This window comes from Cervus elaphus, chromosome 9, assembly GCF_910594005.1.
Source record: "Cervus elaphus chromosome 9, mCerEla1.1, whole genome shotgun sequence".
Lineage (NCBI taxonomy): Eukaryota > Metazoa > Chordata > Mammalia > Artiodactyla > Cervidae > Cervus > Cervus elaphus.
The window spans coordinates 83,051,461-83,077,230 of NC_057823.1; the positions used below are offsets into that span (position 1 = coordinate 83,051,461).

A 25,770-nucleotide genomic window follows, 5' to 3' on the forward strand; every position below is an offset into this window, starting at 1 on the left:
AAAAAAAAAAAGGTTTAGTCTTACCTTTATGGCAATTAATAACTGACAATAGTATCTAATTATAACTGTAACAGGCAATTTTTAGCTAAGAAGCTCTCCTTAGTTTTGAAATTTTAACTGAATTTTGGTTGAACCTTAAATGTTAACCATCAATGTGTAATAACTGCTCTACTACAAAATCTGTAAGTCACATTTCCAAAATTCCTGTTGCCTGGATGAAAATTACTGAAGGTTTTCCTTTATCAACCAAAGCTCAAAGACATTTATGCCATGGCATATGGTAAGTAGATTTGAAAGCTGTTTATCATCACTTACTAAGTTAAACAAGATTCCAGTTCAGGTTGATATGCAAAACATAAACTAGATTGAGAGCAATGTATTAAAAAAACAAAAACACAGTTTGTATTTTGGGGTAATTAAAATGTACAGACTTAACACTAAAAAGAATGAAAAACACATCCAAGATTATCATTCTGTAATTGTTCTGTTTAGCTCTTTTTACTCTAAGCATGTAGTCTTACTTGGAGAATGACAGCTGGTCAAATTTTAGCTTAAGACATTTATCCATACTTAACCAGAGGTTTCAGAGATAACACCACTCACGTATTCTGAATTATTTTATGTTAAATAGGAACATTTTCTCAATAGTCTTAACATTTTCTCTTAAGTTACATCTCATTTATCTTCCTCCTAAAGAACTACATAGGCTTGTTTTAAATAGTTTAAACACCTGTAATAAACTACAGATTGCTAAGAGTAGAGGTACTCTGGTTAATGCTCAAAATGATATGGCCAGAGGAAAAGCCAGCATTATTAAATATGAATGCAATCCTTATAAATATGAATGCAATCCTTACCAACACAAATTGAACCTTTTTTTTCCCCCAATAAAAAAGCTAGTCCAAAAAAAAAAGGTCTCATTCTATAAAGATTTATCATTTCCAAATCACAGTGAAAGGAACTTGAATAATTTACCAATTTTGTTTTCTACTATGTGCCTTAAAGATACCTCACTAAAAACTGGTATCTGGCACAACAGAATGACATATGCAGAATGTAATATTGTAGCGACAGTACTGAGGTTGATTGTTACAGACATATTTAAATTCTGAGTATTAAATGTTGCATCCTAATTATTTATACAGAACATTGGTCCAATAACAAAAATAGAGAACAGCAGCTGAAAGTGTAGCTCATTCAATGTTCAGAGATAAACCATTAACCATTCTTTCCATTATTTTCGGCAGATAGTCCTTTTTTGTCATATTTAAATCTGATGGCAACTGAAGAATTCTGGCTTTTTTCCAAGCTACTGTATGAAAAGGATGCTGAAGGCCATCACGATACAGCATACTGCAACGTAAGGACTCTTCCGTTCACCTGTTGGAAAAAAGGTAGTTAAATATATTCATGTTAAACTGAGTGGCTAACATAAGGTTATTACTATAGGAGACAGGCATGTACAAACCAAGATAAGATTCTTGCCTATGAAGTCCATACACTTAGGGGCAGGGGCAAAATGAACTACATGCAACATAAAAGTAAGTACACACCAGAATGAATTAAATGATACCTATCTAAGACCACCTCTTTGTCATGTCTTTAGAAGACACTGGATTAGCCATTTTAGTGTCACTGCATAAACGTACATATTAAAAAATATAACAAAGAATGTAGGATAAAGACCCAAGAGTAATGATCTCAAGAAGCTTATAAGGGGAAAAAAATAGCATTCCTGAATGAAAATAAACAACTATTCAATAAAACGGCATTTTAAAAATCAACATCACATAGAATGTTGTGCAGAAAGAGCTACTGGCAGGCTCATTTTAATAAAATAAAAACACATTAGAGAAAACTAAACTATTTCTGAGATGGATTTTGTATCAAATCTTTTATAGTATAATTACTCTGGGTTAGAGACGTAGAACTTAGAACAATCGCTTCTGAATTAGTCAGTTTTCACATGTGTTTCAGAAGTGTCTATTTACAGCTGGAGACTTTCCTTTGCATGAAGCAGATCTGGAGTTGGCTTGTGCAGTTGTCTTGCAAACAGAGATCCTATGATTGTGAGCTAACTCAAACTTATCTTGTTCGTTCCTGTTTCTTCAATAATCCCAAGACTGTACAAGGCACTGGGCATTTTTATGCTGCCTTGAGGGCACACATGAAAGGAAGAAGGAAGGAAGGAGAAAGAGTGAGGACATGCTTCTTCTAGGAATAATCCTGAGTATGTACCTGGTTCCTTTATAGAGATGGTTTATATTCCCCTCACCTGTGTTTTTCTATGATGTTTAAAATAACTTCTTTTCTAGTAACTAAGTTCCTTATTTCACTTAGCAAGGTTAGTTAATTACTTCTGGAAAATGTCAATCTTGATCACTCTTATCAACTAAAACCTTGAAGGTCATTATTTTCAGAGCTCCCTCACTGAGACCACAGGGATACAACTGGTAAGTTTTTTATCTTTGTATCTATTCAATGGCAATATTCACAGGACACATTTTACACACATGCAAACAAAATAAACATTTGGTGTTTTTCAGAGTGTTCTATCCACAGACATTTAATGAACTGTGTTCCAACTAAACGAAAATTCAGAAAGTGAGAAAATACAGTTTTCACAATATTATCTCAACTGAAAAAAAAAAAAAAACTAGAAAATACTGTTGTTCCTTTTTTTTTTTTTTTAGCAATGCTGATTCTTTCAGAGTAAAAAACTCAAGTTATCCAACAAAACAATAAGAACAAAAATCAATCAGACCAAAATTTCAAGTAGATCTCATAAGGAAGCCTGTCCCTCTTTCCGTACGGCTAGATACTCTTACTGTCAAATATAGTCTTCTTAAATACTAAAAGAAGAAATTAATACTGTCCTAAATTTGCCATCTGCTAAAAATTAATTTTTGAGGAAGTTCTTCTCTTCCTCATCCTCCAACTTAGAATACTATGATTTACATATGGGTTTCATTATCCTGTTTTTAATTTTCTTAAAAGAGATTGCCATGTGGTAGAGCTAAACATCTTTAGCTGAACTAGGGTAAGAATGTTACTTCTTGTCTGGTCTTAGGTCTCTATAAGTGAATGTGAAACAGTTGCTGTAATGTGATGTGTAACATGATAAGATGATCTGGCTGGGCCTTTTCCCATTAAAATTGCATCCTTTCTTTGTGGATCTATTCTGTGTCAAGATAAGAGAGGAACATGTGGTTGAGAAAGCAGCATATCAGTACCAACATTTTCTAAAACACTTTGCCAAAATGAAAAGCTAATGGTTTTCACATAATTGGCAAAAGTGAATAACTGAACTATTTAACCTATGATATTCATGCAGTCAAGAGAGGAAAATGGAAATACATGGGCAAGCAAAAAAAGAAAAGGCATAGTTTATAATTAGACATAAAAATAGATAATACTAACAGGATATCATTAAGAAAGCTATAAACTAGATGTTTGAAACCTTTACCTACACTTCCAAGCAACAATTGTGAACAAAGTCACCTGGATTAGTTACTAACGGAGTTGTACAATGTTCTCTAATTTATTACATAAAAAATGGATTTAAAATGCCATAACATTTTATTCACCATAAGCCAATAATTTTAATGTTCATATGACCCTAATCCTGAATATTTATTGGAAGGACTGATGCTGAAGCTAAAACTCCAATACTCTGGCCACCTGATGCGAAGAACTGATTCACTGGAAAAGATTCTGATGCTGGGAAAGATTGAAGGCAGGATGAGATGGTTGGATGGCATCACTGACTCAATGGACATGAGTTTGAGTAAGGTTGGGACTTGGTGATAGACAGGGAGGCCTGGCATGCTGCAGCAGTCCATTGGGTTGGAGAGTCTGACACAACTGAGTGACTGAACTGAAATGATGACTCTAATCCAGTGATATTCTCTATTCCCTCAAACTGTCCATGATGTTTTTTTTTTTTTTTTTTTTTACTGAATAGCTGATTTACAATGTCTTAGGTATACAGCAAAGTGTTCAGTTATACATCCACATACATATATACATACACATATGTATTTATATATTTTTTCAGATTTATTTCCATTAAAGATATTACAATATAGTGAATATAGTTCCTTGTGCTATATTGTGCTGTGTTTAGTCGCTCAGTCGTGTCCGACTCTTTGTGACCCCATGAAATGTAGCTCGCCAGGCTCCCCTGCCCATGGGGATTCTCCTGTCAACAATGCTGGAGTGGGTTGCCATGCCTTCCTCCAGGGGATCTTTCCAAACCCAGGGATCGACCCAGGTCTCCTGCACTGCAAGCAGATTCTTTACCTTCTGAGCCACCATAGTAGATACTTTTTATTTATCTATTTTGTATGTAATAGTATTTGTTAATCCCAATTTCCTAATTTATCTGCCCCTCCCCCCTTTGTTTTCAATGTCTGCAAGTCTATTTCTATGTTGTAAATAAATTCAAGATTCTTCTTGTAAGTGGTACAATGTATTTGTCTTCTCTGTCTGACTTACTTCACTTAGTATGATAATCTCTAGGTCCATCCAGGTTGCTACAAATGGCATTATTTTATTCCTTTTTTTTTATGGCTGAGTGATATTCTACAGCTGCAATGAACACTGGGGTGCATATATCTTTTCCTTTTCAAATGATGGTTTTCTCTGGATATATGCCAAGGAATGTGATTGCTTAATCATATGGTAACTCATTTTTTGTTTAAGGGATCTCCATACTGTTCTCCACAGTGGCTGTGCTAATTTACAACAGTGCAGGACTGTTCCTTTTTCTCCATGCCCTCTCCACCATTTATTATTCAATGGCCACTGATGACGGCCATTCTGACCACGAGTGAGGTGATACCTCATTGCAGTTCTGATTTGCATTTCTCTAATAATTAGCGATGTTAAGCATCATTTCATGTGCCTATTCATGTATGTCTTCTATGAAGAAATTGTTTAATATTGAACTGTACAAGCTGTTTGTATATTTTGGAAATTAATTTCCTTGTTGGTCACATCATTTGCAAGTATTTTCTCCTATTCCATAGACTGTCATTTTGTTTATGGTGTCCTTTGCTGTGAAAACACATGTAAGTGTGATTAGGTCCTATTTGTTTATTTTTGCTTTTGTTTCCTTTAGGAGTTGGATCCAAAATAATACAGCTGCAATTTATGTCAGAGAGTCTTCTGCCTATATTTTCCTCTAGAAGTCTCACAGTATCTAGTCTTAAGATATTTAAAATAAAGACCTAAATATGTGTTTACTTTTGTATGTTGTTAGAGAATGTTCTAATTCCGTTCTTTTACCTGCCGCTATAAAGTTTTTCCAGCACCACTTACTGAAGAGACTTTTTCTCCACTGTATATTCTTGCCTCCACTGTTGTAGATTAATTGATCGTAAATGCATGAGGTTTATTTTTGTCCTTTCTCTTAAAGGACACCCACAAAATTTCACGTTTCAGGACCCAGGGCCAAAGCAGTGACATGATAGGAGCCTCAGTCAGACCCACCTTCTGGTCTTGGAGAATCTCCTCGAGAAGCAGAAGGCAACTGCATCTTGCCTTGGGCCACAGACACTGGTGGCAGCCATTCTGAGAGTTACTTCAGTCATATGCACACTGGCGGGCACCACTGCAGAATCTTCCCTCTAGCTTATGAGTGCTAGGACCCAACTGTGTCCTTGCCCAACAGCCTACAGGTGACTGCTGAGACACCTCAAGGTAAGCAACCCACCTGATGAGGACAGAGCCACATCCATCAGCAGACATGCTGCCTTAAGAGCCCACAGCTGCCTCTGAGCATGGCCCTATCCACCAGAGGGCTCACTGGCCCATTCCACTTACCAGTGGGCAGGCACCAGCTCCAGAAACCCATGGAGCCTAGCTCTGCCCTCAGAGAAGACTGCTCTAGACTCTGGATCAGCCTCACTCCAACAGGGGGCAGACACCTAATGCTAGAAAACCGCAATTCTGCAACCTACAGACTCAGACTGCCCCCTAAGCCCCCATCCCAGCAGGCCAGGCCCTGCCCTGGGTCCAGTTGGGACATGGTCTGGCCCACTAGCAGGCCAAGTTTCAGAACACCCTAGACACCATACCAAACTGTGTCAGGAACCCCTCCCCACCTCCACCAGTGGTGCTGGGAAAACTAGACAGCTACATGTAAAAAAAAAAAAAAGAAATCAGAACAGCTAGTTCCTCACACTATATGTAAAAATAAGGTCAAAATGGATTAAGGACCTAAATGTAGGACTAGAAACCATAAACTCCTAGAAGAAAATAGAGTGGAATACTCTTTGACATAAATCATATTTTTGGGGATCTAAAAGAAACAAAAGCAAAAATAAACTAATTGGATCTAATTAATGTTAAAAGCTTTTCCACAGCAGAAGAAAACCATCAACAAAATGAAAAGACAACCTATGGAATGAGACAGAATATTTGCTAATGCTATGACTGATAAGGGATTAATATCCAAAATCTATAAACAGCTCATACAACTCAACATCAAAAAAACAATCCAATTAAACCTGGGCAGAAGGCCTGAAGAGAAAGTTTTTCAAAGACGACATACGGATGACCAACAGGCAGATGAAAAGATGATCAACACTATTAATCATCACAGAAATGCAAATTAAAACCAAAATGAGATTTCATCTCACACCTATTAGAATGGTTATCATCAGAAGGGACACAACAAATGTTGCTGAGGATGTGGGATTGGTGGAAATGTAAATTAATGCAGCCTTTGTGGAAAAGGAGGTTTCTCAGTAAAAACAGACTACAATATGACCCAGCAATTCAAACATACAATATGACCCAGCAATAAGACCACAGAACTGGTCTGTGGCCCAGAGGTTGAGGAGCCCTGTTACATAATATTTTGCATCAACTACACTTCAATAAAAAAAAAATTATTGGGGAATAAAGTACATTTTAATTCATTTACTTACCAATTATTTGAGAATCTAGTATGTGCTAGGCATTGTGTTAAATACTATATATAATGTTATGGGATAATGAAATATTAATGTATATTGTTATCTAACCATTTACACACTTAAGATGCTACTAACTTTATTATGAAAAGTTAGAAGATATCCACATTTACACAAAGTTCAAGAACGATCACATACATGGATTCAAAAGATAGAATAGTTCATATTTTCTAAAAGCAACTAGTAAGATTCTATGACTTACCAGAGGGCAATCAGATAGCTGTTCAGCAAGCCTTTCATTAAATGGAAAAATCATCCTGTTATCAAAATGGTACACATTATGCGGAACAGCATGCTCTATACTATGTGTGCATAAAACTATACATACTTGGCTGTAATCTCCTCAAAACAGGAATGCATACTGTTTACTGTCTAAATTACAGAGACCTTTGTCCTGCTTTCCACCTCCCTATTAGTGAATATTAGAAGGTATCTGTGAAATCGTTTTAAACAGTGTCAAGAGAAGAGTCATGTGGAACTCTATAAAGTACTGCTAAAAGGGACACAACTGGGAAGTCTGCACTTTAAAAACTGACATTTTGATTTGTTTGAATATAACTGGCCAACAGTTTACAGCATAAGAGAGATTAAAAAAAAAAAAGAAAGAAAGTAGAGAGATAATAGACAGATACTCACCAATTCTGGCACACTTCCAAAATATACCCAACAACCTGCAGAAAATAAAAAAGTAGCTATGGATTACTGGGAAAGACAAATTATTCAGTATCATATAGGTAATTTATTACATACCAGCTTTTTAACTGCTGATGCATTGTTTTAAACTGAAATTCACTCGATATTGAGCCACTACTTATATAGAACAGTAGGGCACAATAGCTTATCAACCATCAATGTACAGAAACTATTAGAAATTGGAATATGTGGTCTCACAGGTTGGGCCCAAAGTAAATTAATGTAAGAATGGCAAAAATGTGCACAAGAGCTTACAATTAAAAGATTAACTCAGTCAACTTCAAGTGCTTGACCTTCAAAAGTGGAAAACACATAATGCTGATTTAAATAAGCATTAATTTTGAAAAAACAGTAAATGGACACAGTTGGTTTTGGATAAATTTTGACATTAACTGAAAAAACTTTTTACTGAATATAGTTCTATATTTAAATCATCTATAATTATGAACTCCAGTGACAGTATTTACATGACCATAACATTAAATGAGGAGGAATACAAAAATATGAGCCTATATTTAAATGTATATATTCAATATAACATTTCAAGATAAGAAAAACCTAGTTTAGGGATATTGTATATGAAACTATAATTTCATATGAAATTTAAAATATATATTTAAAATACATATATTCTGGAAATAATAAAAATTAGACTAATATTTGTATTTCAAGCCCATTAATAAATATATTATAAATACATAATATATGGATATATTGCATGTATTAAAAAAATACCAGCTTAAAAAAAATGACATTCAATGAATAGAGATATTTGAAAAAAAATTATAGACAATTATTTTGATGTGACAAAAGAACAGAAATATAAATAGTATTACACATGGTTACAAATCAAGATAAATTAACATTAAAATTACTGCAGTGAATTAGAATTGTTATAGGAAGAAAATCATGTATATATTTGAAAGAAATTACATTTTCTTTGCCCAAAGAGATGGCTGGCAATAAATCATTATATTGGAATGGTTAACACTAAAAAAAAAAAATGCTGACTCAATTAAGTTCCAAACACGTTCCTCCTCTGAAGTATACAGTAATTCCCTGACATCAAAGCAAAAAGTCCCTTAGTGCAGATTAAATGAAATGGGCAAAAATATAAGTATTGTGAAGGATGGGATTTCTGACAGGTGAAACAACTTCACTATAGGAATAAAAAGGACAAATGTGTACTCTTGAAAGCAAAGGATCAGGGCTAAACTGTGCCTAAATTCAATTCTACTTAACTGGCTACACAACTGTCAGCAGGTTATTTTAACTCATTATCTCATTCTCACAGGGTTGCCATAAGTATTAAATGAGTTATTACACAGAAAATCTTTAGAATAGTGACTAACATGTGCTGTGTTCAATATTACATAGGCTAAAGGTATGGACAATAACTCCAGGTATCACTAACATTGGTTTATACTCCATCAAAAAAATGGAAGACAACTAGTTAGTGATCTGCAATGCCTGGCAAACTTGATTCTAAAAATCTGTTGATTATAAAATGAATTACTGACTCAAAGTTGCTCTGTTTGAGGTATTCAGAAGTAGGACACCTGAAGTTCCTCTATGGGAAGCTTAAGGCCCTTCAGAACAGTCTGAAATCATATCATCACAGTCAAGGTCTTTTCAAGTATTATAGTCTAGAAATTAGCATCAAAGCATCAGTAGGAAATTGGTGTAACAGAGCATATTAAAAGCTACTTAAATGGAAAAAAAATCCTAATTTGGCAACATAAGAGATTAATTGGTACTGCTTTGGCCTTTTTCACATATTTCCCTACCTAGACATTTACATAATATCCCAAAGGCTAAAAAGAACTTAAGCTGGTAAACACCAATACAAATATGCTGCTTAGTTTTTAAAGACATAAGCCAATAAGCATATATGTTGATAAAATTATAAACTCTATGAAAATAGGAAACTAGACAAAATAGCAACTCTTCTTTGCTGCTTTTAAGTTCTATACTATTTGAAGCAGCAAAATATGAAGTTGCTATTTTCAACAGTGAAGTTATTAAGAACTCATTTTATCTAACTGGTCCAGATATCTTCACTTAAGCATGGAACACTCAGTATAATCAAAGGAAAGTTTATTATGAGTTTCATAAATATACATTTTTAACAGAAAAGAACAAGGACCAGTAAAAATGTCTTCCACAGAAATTATTTCATTTGTACAAGTCAAAATAAAAGGAGCTTAACATTTGTATAGAGACAATGTTTTGGGGGCTTCCGTTGTGGCTCAGTGGTAAAGAATCTACCTGCCAAAGTAGGAGACACAGGTTTGACCCCTGATCTGGGAAGATCCCACATGCTGAGGAGCAACTAAGCCCATGAGCCACAGGAATTGAGTCCATGTGCTGCAACTACTGAAGCTTGCCTGGCCTAGAGCCCATGCTCCTCAATAAGAGAAGACACCGCAATGAGATGCCTGCACACCACAACTAGCGAATAGCTCCCACTTGGGGCAAATAGAGAAAAGCCCATGTAGCAAGCAACGAAGACCCAGCACAGTCAAAAGCAAACAACACAAACAGTTTTTCAAAAAAGCTTTCAAACAGCTAAGTGTATCATATATACTTTAAAATGTAAAAATAGGCATGCTATTCCTTTGGTTTTATGTAGGAGAAGTATACTACTGCTCAACCTCTACTGTAAGGCTGGCAGCCCTGAGAACTCCTTTTTTAATGTAGCATGTAGTGGATGTATTCCTGCTTCCAAAGGAACGAGAAGCAGACATTTCCACATGCAGCCTACTTTGTCGCAGCACTAGCAAAGTAGAAATACTCTGTTCTACCACTATGTGATTATTCATGAATGAAATAAACGAATTCTTTATTAAACATTATGTGTCAGAAATCTAAACTAACAATCGATGAGATCGTTTACTGGATTCTACCATATGCTTTGTTGTTTTGTTTAGTTGCTAAGTTGGGTCTGACTCTGCGACCCCATGGACTATATAGCCTACCAGGCTCCTCTGTTCATGGGATTTCCCAGGCAAGAATATTGGAGTGGGTTGCCATTTCCTTTTCCAGAGGATCTTCCCAACCCAGCAATTGAATCTGTTCCTTCTGCATTGGCAGGTGGAGTCTTCACTACTGAGCCACCAGAGAAACCCACAGGGGATTGCAGAGAAAGGGAAGGAGGAAATAAAATTGTTTAGCTGAGTAGAAAGGCTTCTTGTACAACTAAGCACCAAATAAAATTATATAATTTCAACAAAGGGACTGAAGACTCAGTGCAATATGAGTTCAGAGAAAAGGTGGAATGGTAAGAACACAATCTCTACAAAGGAAGTGAGGTGTTGTCAGAAAAACCCATGGACAAATGACATTTGTTTTCACCTTCAGTAGGTTAAATAAAATGCCTTGGGCCAATAGAGACAGATCATCAGTTTATCAGAACAAGATTATAGATTTTCATGATCAAAAACTGGGTAGGGGTTCTCTATGCCTTTACAGCTGTTCAAACAAACCTACATAATAAAAAGAAATAGTAACAAGAGCCAAATGATTTAGATAATGGAATGTTTGAATAAATGTTAATTATGACCCCAAAGATATAATGCAGTTGAAGGAAAGATAATTATTTTCTCTCATAGTTGAATATCTACTACCTTGCTTCTTGTAGGAGATTTTTTTTAGTGGAAAAACAGAGCCTGATTTTGCAGTATCCTAATTAGAACTTTCCCTTTCCATCAAAAACAAAAAAGGTGGAGATAATTAATTATTCCTATGTGAAGTATTCTATTTCATCCTATTATTTCTTAAGATGATTAAGGATCTTACCATGAAAGGATTAAGACAATTACTCACAGAATTAATCTGTAAGGCAAAGAAAGTTTAGACAGTTTTCACCATACGGTCTCTGCTTTTAGTGTAGCTGTCCTGGTTGAACTCAACATGTATCTCTGTATGAGGAACATGGCACTTAGAAATTTTAAGTCTATGTGGTGTCACATTAAGCTCAATTTTGGTAGGAGTGTTAACATACAATTAAAAGGGATGTGACATGCCCAAAACTTAACTTTTATTATTGCTTTAAGAAAGCTAAATTTCTCCAAAGATGTTTGCTTTATGATACAGCTGGGGAGCCTATATGATTAGAGCAGTCCTGGAGTGGAGATGGAATGTCTATATTAGTACTGTAGTGGACACAGTGCTTATAAACTGTTTAACGCTTTCAAGATAAGATAATGGATTTTACTATTAAAAACGAAGGCCAAACCCTGTCTTTGAAACTACTAAACTGTAGCTATAATTTCAGAAAGAAAAACTATCTCATCTTTTAAAATACACTTTTTTTTTCCCAGTCCAGCACACGTCAGGTCACTTCTGATATTTATCTTTTTGGTAAAAACCTATGAATATAAAGATTTGGATTTTTAAAAAACAAGGAAAAACAATGGAAAAAGTTATTTTTACATAATTTAGTTATACAAACTAAATTACATATAGAAATTAAATTACTTAATGACTTTCAATAGTTGGCATTTACTATCTCTAAGAACTAACTTGGGTGATTAAACATTATTAGTAACATACCCAGTTTTATTTCTGTCCAGGAGGCTGGGTGCCAAGGATCGGATATAAGCACAGGTACATATAAGCAGCAAGATTACAGTCAACAGACTCTGAAAATTGAAAATGGCAGACTAAAAAGAGAAAAAGAAAAATTAATGTCACAAGATAAACTGCATAGGTAAAAAAATGTCAGACAATTCCATATTAAGAATTATATTTTTTTCTTCAAAAAGGCAAACAGAATGACATGTCTGAGAACACTTTTTAAAAGCAAAAAGAAAGTGAAGTTGCTCAGTCATGTCCAACTCTTTCTGACCCCTTGGACTGTAGTCTACCAAGCTCTTCTGTCCATGGAACTTTCCAGGCAAGAGTTCTGGAGTGGGTTGCCATTTCCTTCTCCAGGGGATCTTCCCAACCCAGGGATTGAACCCGGGTCTCCCGCATTGCAGGCAGACCCTTTACCATCTGAGCCACTAGGGAAGCCTTAAAAGCAAAATCACAAGGTATTTTGAGAGCATACCTTCTTCTCCATTCTTTGGGCTAAAGAATTCAAAAGATGCAACAAAAATTCTAAATTCAAGAACTTAAAAATACCACCCAAAATGTTTCAAATCCAAAACAGCTCACCAAAGCCGAACCAATAATTAATACAGATGTCCTAGGATTCCAGACTACTACTAGGCAGAACATACGGTCTCCAAGCTCTGCAAGTAAGCTGGCTATGTAACAGTTGAATACTGACCTCTCTAAATCTCTGTTTCACATCAGTAAAACTAGGCGGAGAATGGGGAGACAGACTCAATGCTGGCTCAAGATTTTTCAATTCTGAAATTCTTTTAGAATAAGAATGCTTTAAGTAGTCATGTTCCATGCATTGACTGATAGCTGTCAATTAGGTTTTGGTGAAAAAAAGTACTTGCTCATTCACTGCTGATACTTAAAGTTATTAAGATAAAAAATTTAACACAAGAATCTGTTCTTAAATAAAACTGTTACACATTTATCATAATGTAGCAGCAGCATCCCTAAAGAGTAGACAAACTGAATCTCCAGCACCTAACTATCCATCAGTCACACAGTGGGAGCCCGATCAGAGATGGTGGAATAAATAAAACAATTTTTTAAAAGTAGAGGAATACTACTGTACATACAATAAAGAACAACTTTTCTATTATATACACAGGTGGCTAAAATATATCAGTCTCACACAGCAGCCAACAATATGTTTACTTAGTAGATTCAGAAGTTCTTCCTGAGGGGGATCAAGATGGTGGAGTAGTAGGATGTGAAACTCACCTTCACCAACAAAACACATCAACATGTGGAATAATTCTCACAGAAAACCAACTGGAAATGGGCAGATCTCCTATATAAAAAAGCTGCAAGAAAGATCTCCATGTAACCAGGTAGGACAGGGAAGAAAAAAAGCATCAAGATGGGACATCAAGATGCCTCTGGTAGGCATGTGTAAAGGAGAAAGGGTCTACCCAGGTAGGCTTGGGAAGCATCCTTGCCTGCTGGGACAGACAGAGGGGTCTCAGGGGCCTAGACTTGATCGGAATGTGCGCATGCTGGCCCGCTAACAATCAGGGTGGAGACAGACTGGTGCTGATGGCTGCACCTCACCACATTCCCAGTCAGAGTGTGAATCAGGTTGGGCTACAAATATGTACAGCAGCTAAGCAGTGAATCTTGGCAGATATGCTCTGCAGGAGGACTCCATCTATTAATAGCTGCAAGGAGCCAGCTCTCAGGGTCTGGACTGTGTTCCTGGTCTAGCTACAGAGCCCACAGTCCCAAGGCAGGAGGAAGACGGGCACCCACCAGAGTAAAGCAACTAGAGATTCACTGCCTATGGACTGAAACTCCAAGACGAGAATAGCAGCACAAATAAGGGAGGAGGCTGGGCCCTGCCCAGACCACATATTTCTCATTCAGCTTCTCATTCATTTCTCATTTAGGGAGTCATGAGACCTCCTTGACCACATTCCTGCAGAAAGGCTCCCTGGAGGTCAAAGCAGGAGTGATGTCAAGGGATATTCTACCCATCTGCCTTTTTGGTAGAAGTCATCTTGGCTAAGAGATGTGTGCTCATACATGGGAGGATCCTGAGATATACCAAATATAGACTGTGAACCAGGCAAATCAAAATGACTGGCCAAAAGAAACCCGAAGAAATTACCCCATAAAAGTAATTCAAACTGCCATGAGGATGTGACTCAGCACCTCTCTGAAGTCTGTCCGTGTGTCTATCCACACATACTGTACTCTTTTTTTTTCCCCTTTTAACAAATACTTTACTTGTTTCACTACTTTCCAACTCTGTGGGCATTCTTTTCTGCAAAGCTGAAGGGCTAGGGCCTTGTCACTGACCACTGGTCTAATGGCTAGGACTGGTGTTCTCACTGCCACACCCTGGCCTCAGTCTCTGGGTGGGATCTCAAGCCCTGCTTCAAGCTGCTGCAGGCTGAAGCCACCTGAGATCAGTCTGAAGCACCCGCGAGTGGAGGTGGGGGTAAAGGGGAAAGCAGTGGGCGGGTGGGTCTGGGTTTTGGCAGTGGTACTTGGTGGACTGTGATGTGCACAGAAAGGCATGTCTGCAGTAGAGAGCCCCTGTGGAGGAGTACTCGGTGCTCCATGTCCACCCACTTCCCAACTCTGCTTGCAGTTGGATCTGAGGTCGACAGGTCCTGAGAGAGGCCTGCCACAGAGGCAGCTGAGGTCCCAGGAAACAGCACAATCATCTTGATTCATGCAGCCACAGTGCCCTGGCCCCCAGCAACAGTCCACTCTGCACCACAGCCTACAGCTTAGCACTATATCTGGGACAAACACAATGGAAAAAGAGAAGCAATTTTGGGCTGCTTATGGGCAGAACTGCAGCTGTCAAAAATATTGCACTCACACAGACTATAAAGGGATGCTCCCATATTAAAAACACACCTTCAAATCCATAGTAGAGAACTGTTTTTCTTAAATTCATAGAGACAAATGAAGTTAAGAAAGATGAAAAAGCAGAGGAACTACTCAGATTTAAAAGAACAAGAGAAATTCCCCTGAAAGAAATAAAACAGCCCCCACCAGTCTCCCAGACCCTCAGTTCAAAAAGGAAGAAAAATGTTATAGGAATTAAAAAAGATAACTGATAGAAATTCAGATCATTGTAACAAGGAACTAGCAACTATAAGCATGAACCAATCAAAGGTAGACAATACAATTGCTAAGATAAGAGCCAATCTAGATGCAATCAACAACAGACTAAATTACAGAGAAGAACAAATAAGTGATCTGGAGAACAGAATGATGGCAATCACTCAATCAGAACAGCTGAAGACAAAAATCCTAAAAATATAAACAAAAGACCTCTGCTATGTCATTGTGTTGTTGTTGTCATTTAGTCACTAATGACGTCCAACTCTCTTGCGATCCCCACGGATTGTAGCCCACTAGGCTCCTCTGTCCGTGGGATTCCCCACGTAACAATACCAGGTTGCCAAATCTTTCTCCAGTCAATGTTCCTGATCCAGGGATCAAACCTGCATCTCCTGCATCAGTAGGTGGATTCTTTACCACTGAGCCTTCAGAGAAGTCCATCTGGTGTATCATTAACTGTAACAACATTCACAATTCAGGGGTCCAAGAAGAAGAGAAATAAAAGGGGACTGAGTAAATCAGGGCTAAAAACTTCCCAAACCAAAAGAAAGAAATAGATACTCAGGTACAGGAAGCACAGAAGGTCCCCTAAAAGATGAAAGCAAACAGATCCACATCAACACATATCATAGTTAAAATGGCAAAAATTAAAGACAAAGACAGAAGTCTAAAAGTAGCAAGAGAAAACCAAAGAGTCATATTCAAGAGAAACACCATAAGGCTATCAGCTGAATTCTCTGCAGAAACTCTGTAGGCCAGAAGCATGACATACTCAAAAAGCTCTGAAAGAGAAAAACCTACAACATACTAAACCCTGCAAGATTATCATTTAGAATAGAAAGATAAAGAATTTCTCAGACAAGCAAAAATTAAAAGAATACAGCAATTCTAAACCTACCCTAGAAGAAATATTGAAAGGTTTTCTCTAAAGAGAAAAGAAGCAAGACTTAATAGGAAAGGGGAAATTACAATAGGAAAGGCAAGCATATAAAAGGATTAAGATCATTTAAATAAGCCAGTACATTGATTAAAAACAAGAAAAAAATGATAAAATGCAAGTAGACATAGTTATGTGTCAATATACTTAAAAACCTGGTTCACCACAAATTAAAAATATACACTAGATTCACAAAAATCAAACAAAAGGAAATTAAGCATAATACAAAAGAAAACCAACAAACCATAAAAGAAAAAAACAAGAAGAAGAAATCAACAAAGTACAAAAGCATCTGGAAAACAAGGTTGAAAATGGCAATAAGTACACATTCATCAAGAACTACTTTAAATGTAAATGGACTAAATGACCTGATCTAAAGACAAAGAGAGGCAGATTAGATGAAAAACAAGACACTACAATATGCTACCTACAAAAGACTCACTTCAGGGTTAAGAACATACAGATTGAAAGTTAGTAGATGGAAAAAGATATTTCATGGAATTGGAAATGATAAGAAATTGGTGGTAGCAGTATTCATATTAGACAAAGGAGACTTAAAGTCCATAAAGAAAGGCAGGAAGGACATTATATAATAATAAATGGATGAAAACAACCAGAGGGTCTTATACTAATTACATATATACATCAATGGTCAGATCTTTCAGACAGAAAATCAGTAAAGAAACAGATACCCTATATGACACATCAGACCAGTGGGACTTGATATCTACAAGACACTACATCTCCAAAAATCAGAACATACTTTTTTTTTTAAATAAGCACACATGAAACATTCTCTAGGACAGACCACATACAAGATCACAAAACAAGCCTTAACAAATTTAAGAGCACAGAAATTATCTTAAGCATCTTTTCTGACCACAATGGTGTGAAAGTAGACATCAACCACAGGGGGGAAGAAAAAAAGGAAAAGAACAAACATATGAAGACTAAACAACGTGCTACAATGATGAAGTAAAAGAAAAAAAAACAAAAAACCTTGAAACAAATGACAAGGAAAACGTGTATGCTCAGTCACTAAGTTGTGTCTGGCTCTTTGAGAACGTGTATGCTCAGTCACTAAGTTGTGTCTGGCTCTTTGAAGCCCCATAGACTGTAGTCTGCCAGGTTCCTCTGTTCATGGGATTTTCCAGGCAAGAATACTGGAGTGGGTTGCCATTTCCTTCTCTAGAGGATCGTCCCAATTCAGGGATCAAACTAGTGTCTTCTGCATTGGCATGTGGATTCTTTATCACTGAGCCACCAGGGCAGCCCCCAAATGAAAACACACCCTTACAAAATCTATGGAATGCAGCAAAAGCAGTTCTAAGAATAAAGTGCATAGAAGCACAGGTCTTCCTCAAGAAACAGGAAAAATCTCTAACAAATAACCTAACTGCCACCTAAAACAATCAGAAGAAGAACAAACAAACCCCAGTCACCTAAAGGAAGGAAATAATAAAGATCAGAAGACAATAAAATAGACATTAAAAACAGTACAGTAGAAAAGATCAGTAAAATTAAGAGCAAGGTTTTTGAAAAGTCAAACATAATCTACAAAATCTAGCCAGGTTTATCAAGAAAAGAGAGAGGGCCTAAATAAACAAAATAAGAAATGGAAAAAAAAAAAAAAAAGAAATGGAAAAGAAGAAATTACAACTGATACCACAGAAATATAAGAAAATCATAAAAATATAAACAATTATATATCAATGAATTGGACAACCCAGAAGAAATGGATTAGTTTATAGAAACACAAAGCCTGCTGAAATGGAGTGAACATAACTTGAACAGACTGATCAAGTGAAAGAAAACCTGTAATAAAAATTCTCTTTGCAAACAAAAGCCCAGGACTAGGCAGCTTCACTGAGAAAGTCTACCAAACATACAAGGAAGCACTTAATCTAAAATTAGTCCCAAAGCTGAAAAGGACAGAATGCTACCAAATTCATTCCATGACACCACTATCACCTTGATACCAAAGCCAGACAAAGACACTACAAAAAAAGAAAATAACAAACGAATATCTTTGATGAATATAGATACAAAAATACTCAAAATATTAGCAAACTGAATCCAATATACATTAAAAGGACTGAACACCATGATCAAGTGGGATTTACCCCAAGGATGCAAAGGTTTTTCAATATTCAAAAATCACTCAATGTGAGCAAACTGAAGAATAAAAATCACATGATCACCTCAATAAACACAGAAAATGAATTCAAACAAAATGCACCATCCTTCCATAATAAAAACTATAAAACTAGATATAGAGGAAACATCTCAACACAATAAAATATATTTAGGACAAACTCACAGGCAACAATTCTCAATGCTGAGAAGCTGAAAGCCTTCCTACTAAATTCAGGAACAAGGGAAGGATGCTCACTCTTACCAATTCTATTCAACAGTGTTGAAAACCCTACTTACAGCAATCAGACAAAGAAAAGAAATAAAGGGCATTCAAAATGGAAGGGAAGAAGTAAAACTATCTCTGTTTGCAGATGACAAAGAACCCTAAAGTCTCCATACAGAACCTGTTAGAACTAGTAAATAAATTCAGCATGGTAGCAGGATCCAAGTTTAATATACAGAAGTCAGTTGCATTTCTTTACACTAACAATGAACTATCAGAAAGAGAAAGTAAAAAACAATCCTCTTTAAAATTGCATCCTCCCTCCCCCAAATAAAGGCTAGGAATAAATTTATCCAAGTCACTGAAAAACTTATATGCTGAAGACTATAAAACACTGCTAAAGGAAACTAAAGACAACTCAAAGAAATGGAAAGATATCACATGCTCTTGGGTTGGAAGAATTAACATTGTTAAAATAGCCATGCTACCCAAAGCAATCTATAGATTTAATGGAATCCATATCAAAACACCTGTGACAGTTTTCACAGAACTGGTAACAATAACCCTAAAATTTACAAGGAACCACGTAAGACTCAGAATTTCCAAAGCAATCCTGAGGACAAAGGACAAAGCTGGAAGCCTAAACCCTTTCAGACTTCAGACAAGAATACACAAAGCTACAATAATCAAAACAGCATCCTATCATTACAAAAATAGACATTTGATCAATGGACAGAATAGAGAACCCAGTAGTAAACCCATACATCCACAGTCAATTTACTGATGACAAAGGAAGTGAGAATATATAATGGAGAAAAGACAATCTCTTCAACAAGTGTTGTTGGGAATGCTGGACAGCTATACAAAAATCAATGAAATTGAAATTGAACACTCCCTCACACCGTAGACAAAAATAAACTCAAAGTGGATTAAAGACTTAAATATAAATATAAATAAGACATGACACCATAAAAAGAGAACCCAGGCAAAATATTCTCAGACATAAATTGTAGCAGTATTTTTTTAAGATCAGTTTCACAAGGCAAAAGAAATAAAAGCAAAACAAGCAAATGGGACCTAATCAAACTTAAACACTTTTGCACAGCTAAGGAAACTATCAATAAAACAAAAAGACAACCTATGGAATGGGAGAAAGTATTTGCACTGGGTGAGACCTACAAGGGGTTAATACAAAAAATATACAAACAGCTCACACAATTCAAGTGAAAAAACACACAACTCAATCAAAAAAATGCTAAACAGTTCAGTTCAGTCGTGTCTGACTCTTTGTGACTCCATGAACTGCAGCACGCCAGGCCTCCCTGTCCATCACCAACTTCCGGAGTTTACTCAAACCCATGCCCATCGAGTCGGTGATGCCATCCAACCATCTCATCCTCTGTCGTCCCCTTCTCCTGCCCTCAATCTTTCCCAACATCAGGGGCTTTTCAAATGAGTCAGCTCTTCGCATGAGGGGGCCAAAATATTGGAGTTTCAGCTTCATCATCAGTTCTTCCAATAACACCCAGGACTGATGTCCTTTAAGATTGACTGGTTGGATCTCCTTGCAGTCCTTGACTAGATGGACCTTTGTTGACAGAATAATGTCTGCTTTTTAATATGCTGTCTAGGTTGGTCATAACTTTGCTTCCAAGGAGTAAGCATCTTTTAATTTCATGGCTGCAATCACCATCGGCAGTGATTTTGAAGCCCCCAAAAATAAAGTCAGCCACTGTTTCCCCATCTATTTGCTATGAAGTGATGGGGCCAGATGCCATGATCTTAGTTTTCTGAATGTTGGGCTTTAAGCCAACTTTTTCACTCTCCTCTTTCACTTTCATCAAGAGGCTCTTTAGTTCTTCTTCACTTTCTGCCATAAGGGTGGTGTCATCTGCATATCTGAGGTTATTGGTATTTCTCCCAGCAATCTTGATTCCAGCTTGTGCTTCCTCCAGCCCAGCGTTTCTAATGATGTACTCTGCACAGAAGTTAAATAAGCAGGGTGACAATATACAGCCTTGAAGAACTCTATCTGGAACCAGTCTGTTGTTCCATGTCTAGTTCTAAGTGTTGCTTCCTGACCTGCATACAGGTTTCTTAAGAGGCAGGTCAGGTGGTCTGGTATTCCCATCTCTTTCAGAATTTTCCACAGTTTATTGTGATCCACACAGTCCAAAGCTTTGGCATTTGTCAATAAAGCAGAAATAGATGTTTTTCTGGAACTCTTGCTTTTTCAATGATCCAGCATCTCTCCAAATAGGTACATTCAGATGGCCAATAGGTACATTAAAAAATGCTTAACAAGGTTAATTATTAGAGAGATGCAAACCAAAACCACAATGATGTATCATGTATTACCTCACACTGGTCAGAATAACTCTCATCAGAAAGTCTACAAATAACAAATGTTGGAGAGGGTGTGAAGAAAAGGATGCCCTCTTATATAGTTTCTGGGAATGTAAATTGGTGCAGCCACTATGGAAAACAGTATGAAGGTTCCTTTAAAAAGGAAAAACAGACCTACCATGTGATCCAGCAATCCTACTCCTTGGCATATATCAGGAAAATATGAAAACTACAATTTCAAAAGACCTCACTTTCATAGTAGCACTGTATATTAGCCAAGTGGTGAAAACTATCCAAGTGCCTATCAACAGAGGATTGGTTTAAGAAGATGTGACATACACACATTTGCAGCAAAACAAAAATACCTGGAGTACATTACACTAAGCAACGTTTAAGTCAGAGAAAGACAAATATCATATGATATCACTTATATACGTAATGTAAAACATAATAAAAATGAATCTATATACAAAACAGAAAAAAACTCAAAGACACAGAACTCAAACTTATGCTTACTAAAGGGCCAGGGGAGGGGGGGAGGGATAAATAAGGAGTATAGCATTAACAGATATACATTATTATACCAAAATAGATAAGCAATAAGAATTTACTGTATAGCACAGGGAATTATATTCAATATTTTATAATAACATATAATGGAAAAAGTATCTGAAAAGTATATCTGATTCCCTTTGCTGAACACCTGAAACTGACAGAATATTGTAAATCAAATCATACTTCAATTAAGTAGAAAGTACTTCTTGAAAAGTGAGGAGTTAGACAGATAAGAGTTATTAAAAAAAGACTAAGATGAAATTGTTGCTCGAAAATAAGTGCTACTCTAAAAAGCCCAAAAGAATGTAGAGAAAAATTATTATAGATCATAAGGGAATTCAAACTGAGTAAGGTGGATAGAAACATAATATTTAAATTGATACACTGCATAATTATAACATCAACCAGTAGAAAAAGGATTCCATTTATAATAGCAATTAGAACAAAAAGCTAAAATATTCAACATATAGGAACAATCTTAATAAGAAATCTGTAATACTGGCATTAAAGACCAAAATTGACAAAGCCTTAAAACATACTAAAGCACACAAAAGTTGAATGGGTGGGATACCAGGTTTTTATAGCAGCACTGTAAAGCTAATCTGTAAATTTAAAGTGAACCCAACAGCAACAAGTTATTTTTGAAGTTGACAACTGATTTTAAAGTACATATAGAAAAATAGGAAGAATAACCAGGAGGATCCTAAAAAAAGAAACTGTCATAATATTTTTTTAATCTTTTACACATTTTTAATGATTTAATTTACAAACTATTCAAAACATTAAGAAAACTATACATGCTATTTGCCAATATTTTAAGGACAAAAAATCCTCCTGTACAATGCTAAGTGATGGGAAAAACAAGAAATAAGACTCACAATAAGTATATCTGTACTAGGTTAAGACTTTATGTAAGGAAGAGGAGATAATGCAGTGCTCTCTCTCAAACGTTTTTCACCTAATTCTCAACTTTCCTGAATTTCTCAAACTTTCAAAGTGTTACTATTATGGGCTGAATAAGGTAAAATTGATTTATAATTACTGTTTTAATAATTATTTTCATACAGGAAACTATGGGTACATATTCAGCCCACTTGAACGATTCTATGATGACCTACAAGACCTCCTAGAACTAACACCAATGAAAGATGTCCTTTTCATGACAGAAGACTGGAATGCAAAAGTAGGAAGTCAAGAGATACCTGAAGTAAAATGCAAGTTTGGCCTTGGAGTACAAAATGAAGAAGTGCAAAGGCTAACAGAGTTTTGCCAAGAAAACACACTGATGATAGCAAACACAGTCTTCCAACAACACAAGAGACAGTTCTACACATGGACATCACCAGATGGTCAATACCAAAATCAGATTGATTATATTCTTTTTGGCTGAAGATGGAGAAGCTCTACATAGTCAGCAAAATTAAGACCTGAAGCTGACCATGGCTCAGATCATCAGCTCCTTATTGCAAAATTCAAGCTCAAATTGAAGAAAGTAGGGAAAACCACTAGACCATTCAGGTATGACTTAAATCAAATCCCTTATGATTATACAGTGGAGGTGACAAATACATCCAAGGCATTAGATCTGGTAGACAGGGTGCCTGAAGAGCTATGGATGGAGGTTCATAACATTGTATAGAAGGTGATGACTAAAACTATCCCCAATAAAGAGAAATGCAAGAAGACAAAGTGATTGAGGAGGCCTTACAAATAGCTGAGAAAAGAGAAGTGAAAGGCAAAGGAGAAAGGGAAAGATATACCCAACTGAATGCAGAGTTCCAGAATAGCAAGGAGAGATAAGAAAGACTTTTTTAGTAAACAATGCAAAGAAATAGAGGAAAGCAACAGAATGGGAAAGTCTGAAGATCTCTTTAAGAATATTAGAGATATCAAGGGAACATTTCATGCACGGATGGGCACAACAAAGGAAAGAAATGGTAAGGATGAAAAAAGCAGCAGAAGAGATTAAGAGGTGGCAAGAATGTACAGAAGAACCATATTAAAAAGGTCTTAATAACCCAGATAACCACAATGGTATGGTCACTGACCTATAGCCAGCCATTCTAGAGAGTAAAGTCAAGTGGGCCTCAGAAAACCTACTACGAACAAAGCTAGTGGAGGTGATGGAATTCCAGTTGAGCCATTTCAAATCCTAAAAGATGATGCTGTTAAAGTGCTGCACTCAATATGTCAGCAAATTTGGAAAGTCAGCACTGGCCACAGGACCAGAAAAGGTCAGTTTTCATTCTAATTCCAAAGAATGTTCAAACTATGATATAATTGCGCTCATTTCACATGCTAGCAAGGTAATGCTCAAAATTCTTCAAGCTAGGCTTCAGCAGTATGTGAACCAAGAATTTCCAGATGTACAAGCTAGGTTTAGAAAAGGCAGAGGAACTAGAAATCAAACTGCCAAAATTTGTTGAATCATAAAAAAAGTAAGGGAATTCCAGAAAATCATCTACTTCTATTTCATTGACTATGCTAAAGTCTTTGACTGTGTGGATCACAACAAACTGGAAAATTCTTAAAGAGCTGAGAATACCAGACCACCTTAGCTGTCTCCTGAAACATCTGTATGTAGGACAAGAAGCAACAGGTAGAATTCTACACGGAACAACTGACTGGTTCAAAACTGAGAAAAGAGTACGAAAAGGCTATACAATATCACTCTGTTTATTTAACTTACATGCAGAGTACATCATGTGACATACCAGGCTGGATGAATGACAAGCTTGAATCAAGAGTGCCAGGAGAAATATCAACAACCTCAGATATTCAGATGATATCCCTCTAATGGCAAAAAGTGAAGAGGAACTAAAGAGCCTCTTGAGGAGAGTAAAAAAGCTGGCTTAAAACTCAGTATTCAGAAAAAACTATGGCATCCAGTCCCATCACTCAATGGCAAATTGAAGGGGAAAAAGTGGAAACAGTGACAGATTTTATCTTCTTGGGTTCCAAAATCACTGCTGATGGTGACTGCAGCCAAGAAATTAGAAGACACTTGCTCCTTGGAAGGAAAGCTATAACAGACCTAGATATTGTATTAAAAAGCACAGACATCATTTTGCAAACAAAGGCTTGTATAGTCAAAGCTATGATTTTTCCAGTAGTCATGTAAGGATGTGAGAGTTAGGCCATAAAGAAAGCTGAATGCCAAAGAATTGATGCTTTTTTTTTTTTCTTTTTCTTTTAATTGGAGGCTAATTACTTTACAATATTGTGGTGGTTTTGCCATACATTCACATGAATTGATGCTTTTGAATTGTGGTGCTGGAGAAGACTCTTGAGAGTCCTGTGGACTTCAAGGAGATAAAATCCAGTCAATCTGAAAGGAAATCAACCCTGAATATTCATTGAAAGGACTGATGCTTAAGCTCCAATACTTTGGCTACCTGATGCAAAGAGCTGACTCACTAGAAAACACCCTGATGCTGGGAAAGACTGAAGGCAAAAGGAGAAGAAAGCATCAGAGGATGAGATGGTAAGATAGCATCACTGACTCAATGGACATGAATTTAAGCAAACTCTGGGAGACAGGGAAGGACAGGGAAATGTGAAATGTTCACATCATGTGAAATTCGGGGCAGATGAAGCACAAGCTGGACTCAAAATTGCCGGGAGAACACATCATTAGATTTGCAAATGATGTCACACTAATGGGAAAAAGTGAAGAAGAACTAGAGCCTCTTGATGAAGGTGAAAGAGAGTGAAAAAGCTGGCTTAAAACTCAACATCCAAAAAACTAAGATGATGGCATACAGTCCCATCATTTAATGGCAAACAGATGGGGAAAAAGTGGGAACAGTGACAGGCTTCATTTTCTTGGGCTCCAAAACCACTGTGTACGGTGACTGCAGCCACAAAATTAAAAAGACACTTGCTCCTTGGAAGAAAAGCTATGACAAACCTAGCTGTTTTTATTCAGTTGCCCCGTCGTGTCCAACTCTTCACGACCTCATGGGTTGCAGCACACCAGGCCTCCGTGTCCTTCAGCATCTCCCAGAGTTTGTCCAAGTTCATGTCCACTGCATTGATGATGCCATCCAGCCATCTCATCCTCTGATGCTTTTCAACACTGTCTAGGTTTGTCATAACTTTCCTGCTAAGAAGCAATCATCTTTTGATTTCATGGCTGCAGTCACCACCCACAGTGATTTTAGAGCCCAAGAAGAGGAAATCTGTCACTGCTTCTACCTAGGTCTGACAAACCT

General features: G+C 36.7%; 1 protein-coding gene, 1 long non-coding RNA gene and 1 other non-coding gene across 3 annotated transcripts in view; 1 reads left to right on the forward strand and 2 right to left on the reverse strand.

Annotated features, from left to right (window-relative positions):
• Positions 1-377: 377 nt before the first annotated feature.
• The window catches only part of TMEM167A (transmembrane protein 167A), a 41,661-nt gene continuing 16,268 nt past the window's right edge, over positions 378-25,770 (reverse strand). Inside the window, exons 2-4 of the mRNA XM_043913543.1 lie at positions 12,228-12,337; positions 7,617-7,651; positions 378-1,380 (exon numbers count right to left, since the gene is read on the reverse strand). Coding sequence (XP_043769478.1) covers positions 1,310-1,380; positions 7,617-7,651; positions 12,228-12,337 — 216 coding nt within the window. The 3' untranslated portion in view covers positions 378-1,309. The remainder of the gene's footprint in view (positions 1,381-7,616; positions 7,652-12,227; positions 12,338-25,770) is intronic.
• LOC122701190 lies at positions 10,298-10,432 on the reverse strand. The gene has a single exon (XR_006343024.1). It is a non-coding gene; the product is annotated as a small nucleolar RNA U109 (small nucleolar RNA).
• LOC122700574 lies at positions 19,689-25,318 on the forward strand. The gene is made up of 3 exons (XR_006342811.1): positions 19,689-19,810; positions 20,864-20,865; positions 25,194-25,318. It is a non-coding gene; the product is annotated as an uncharacterized LOC122700574 (long non-coding RNA).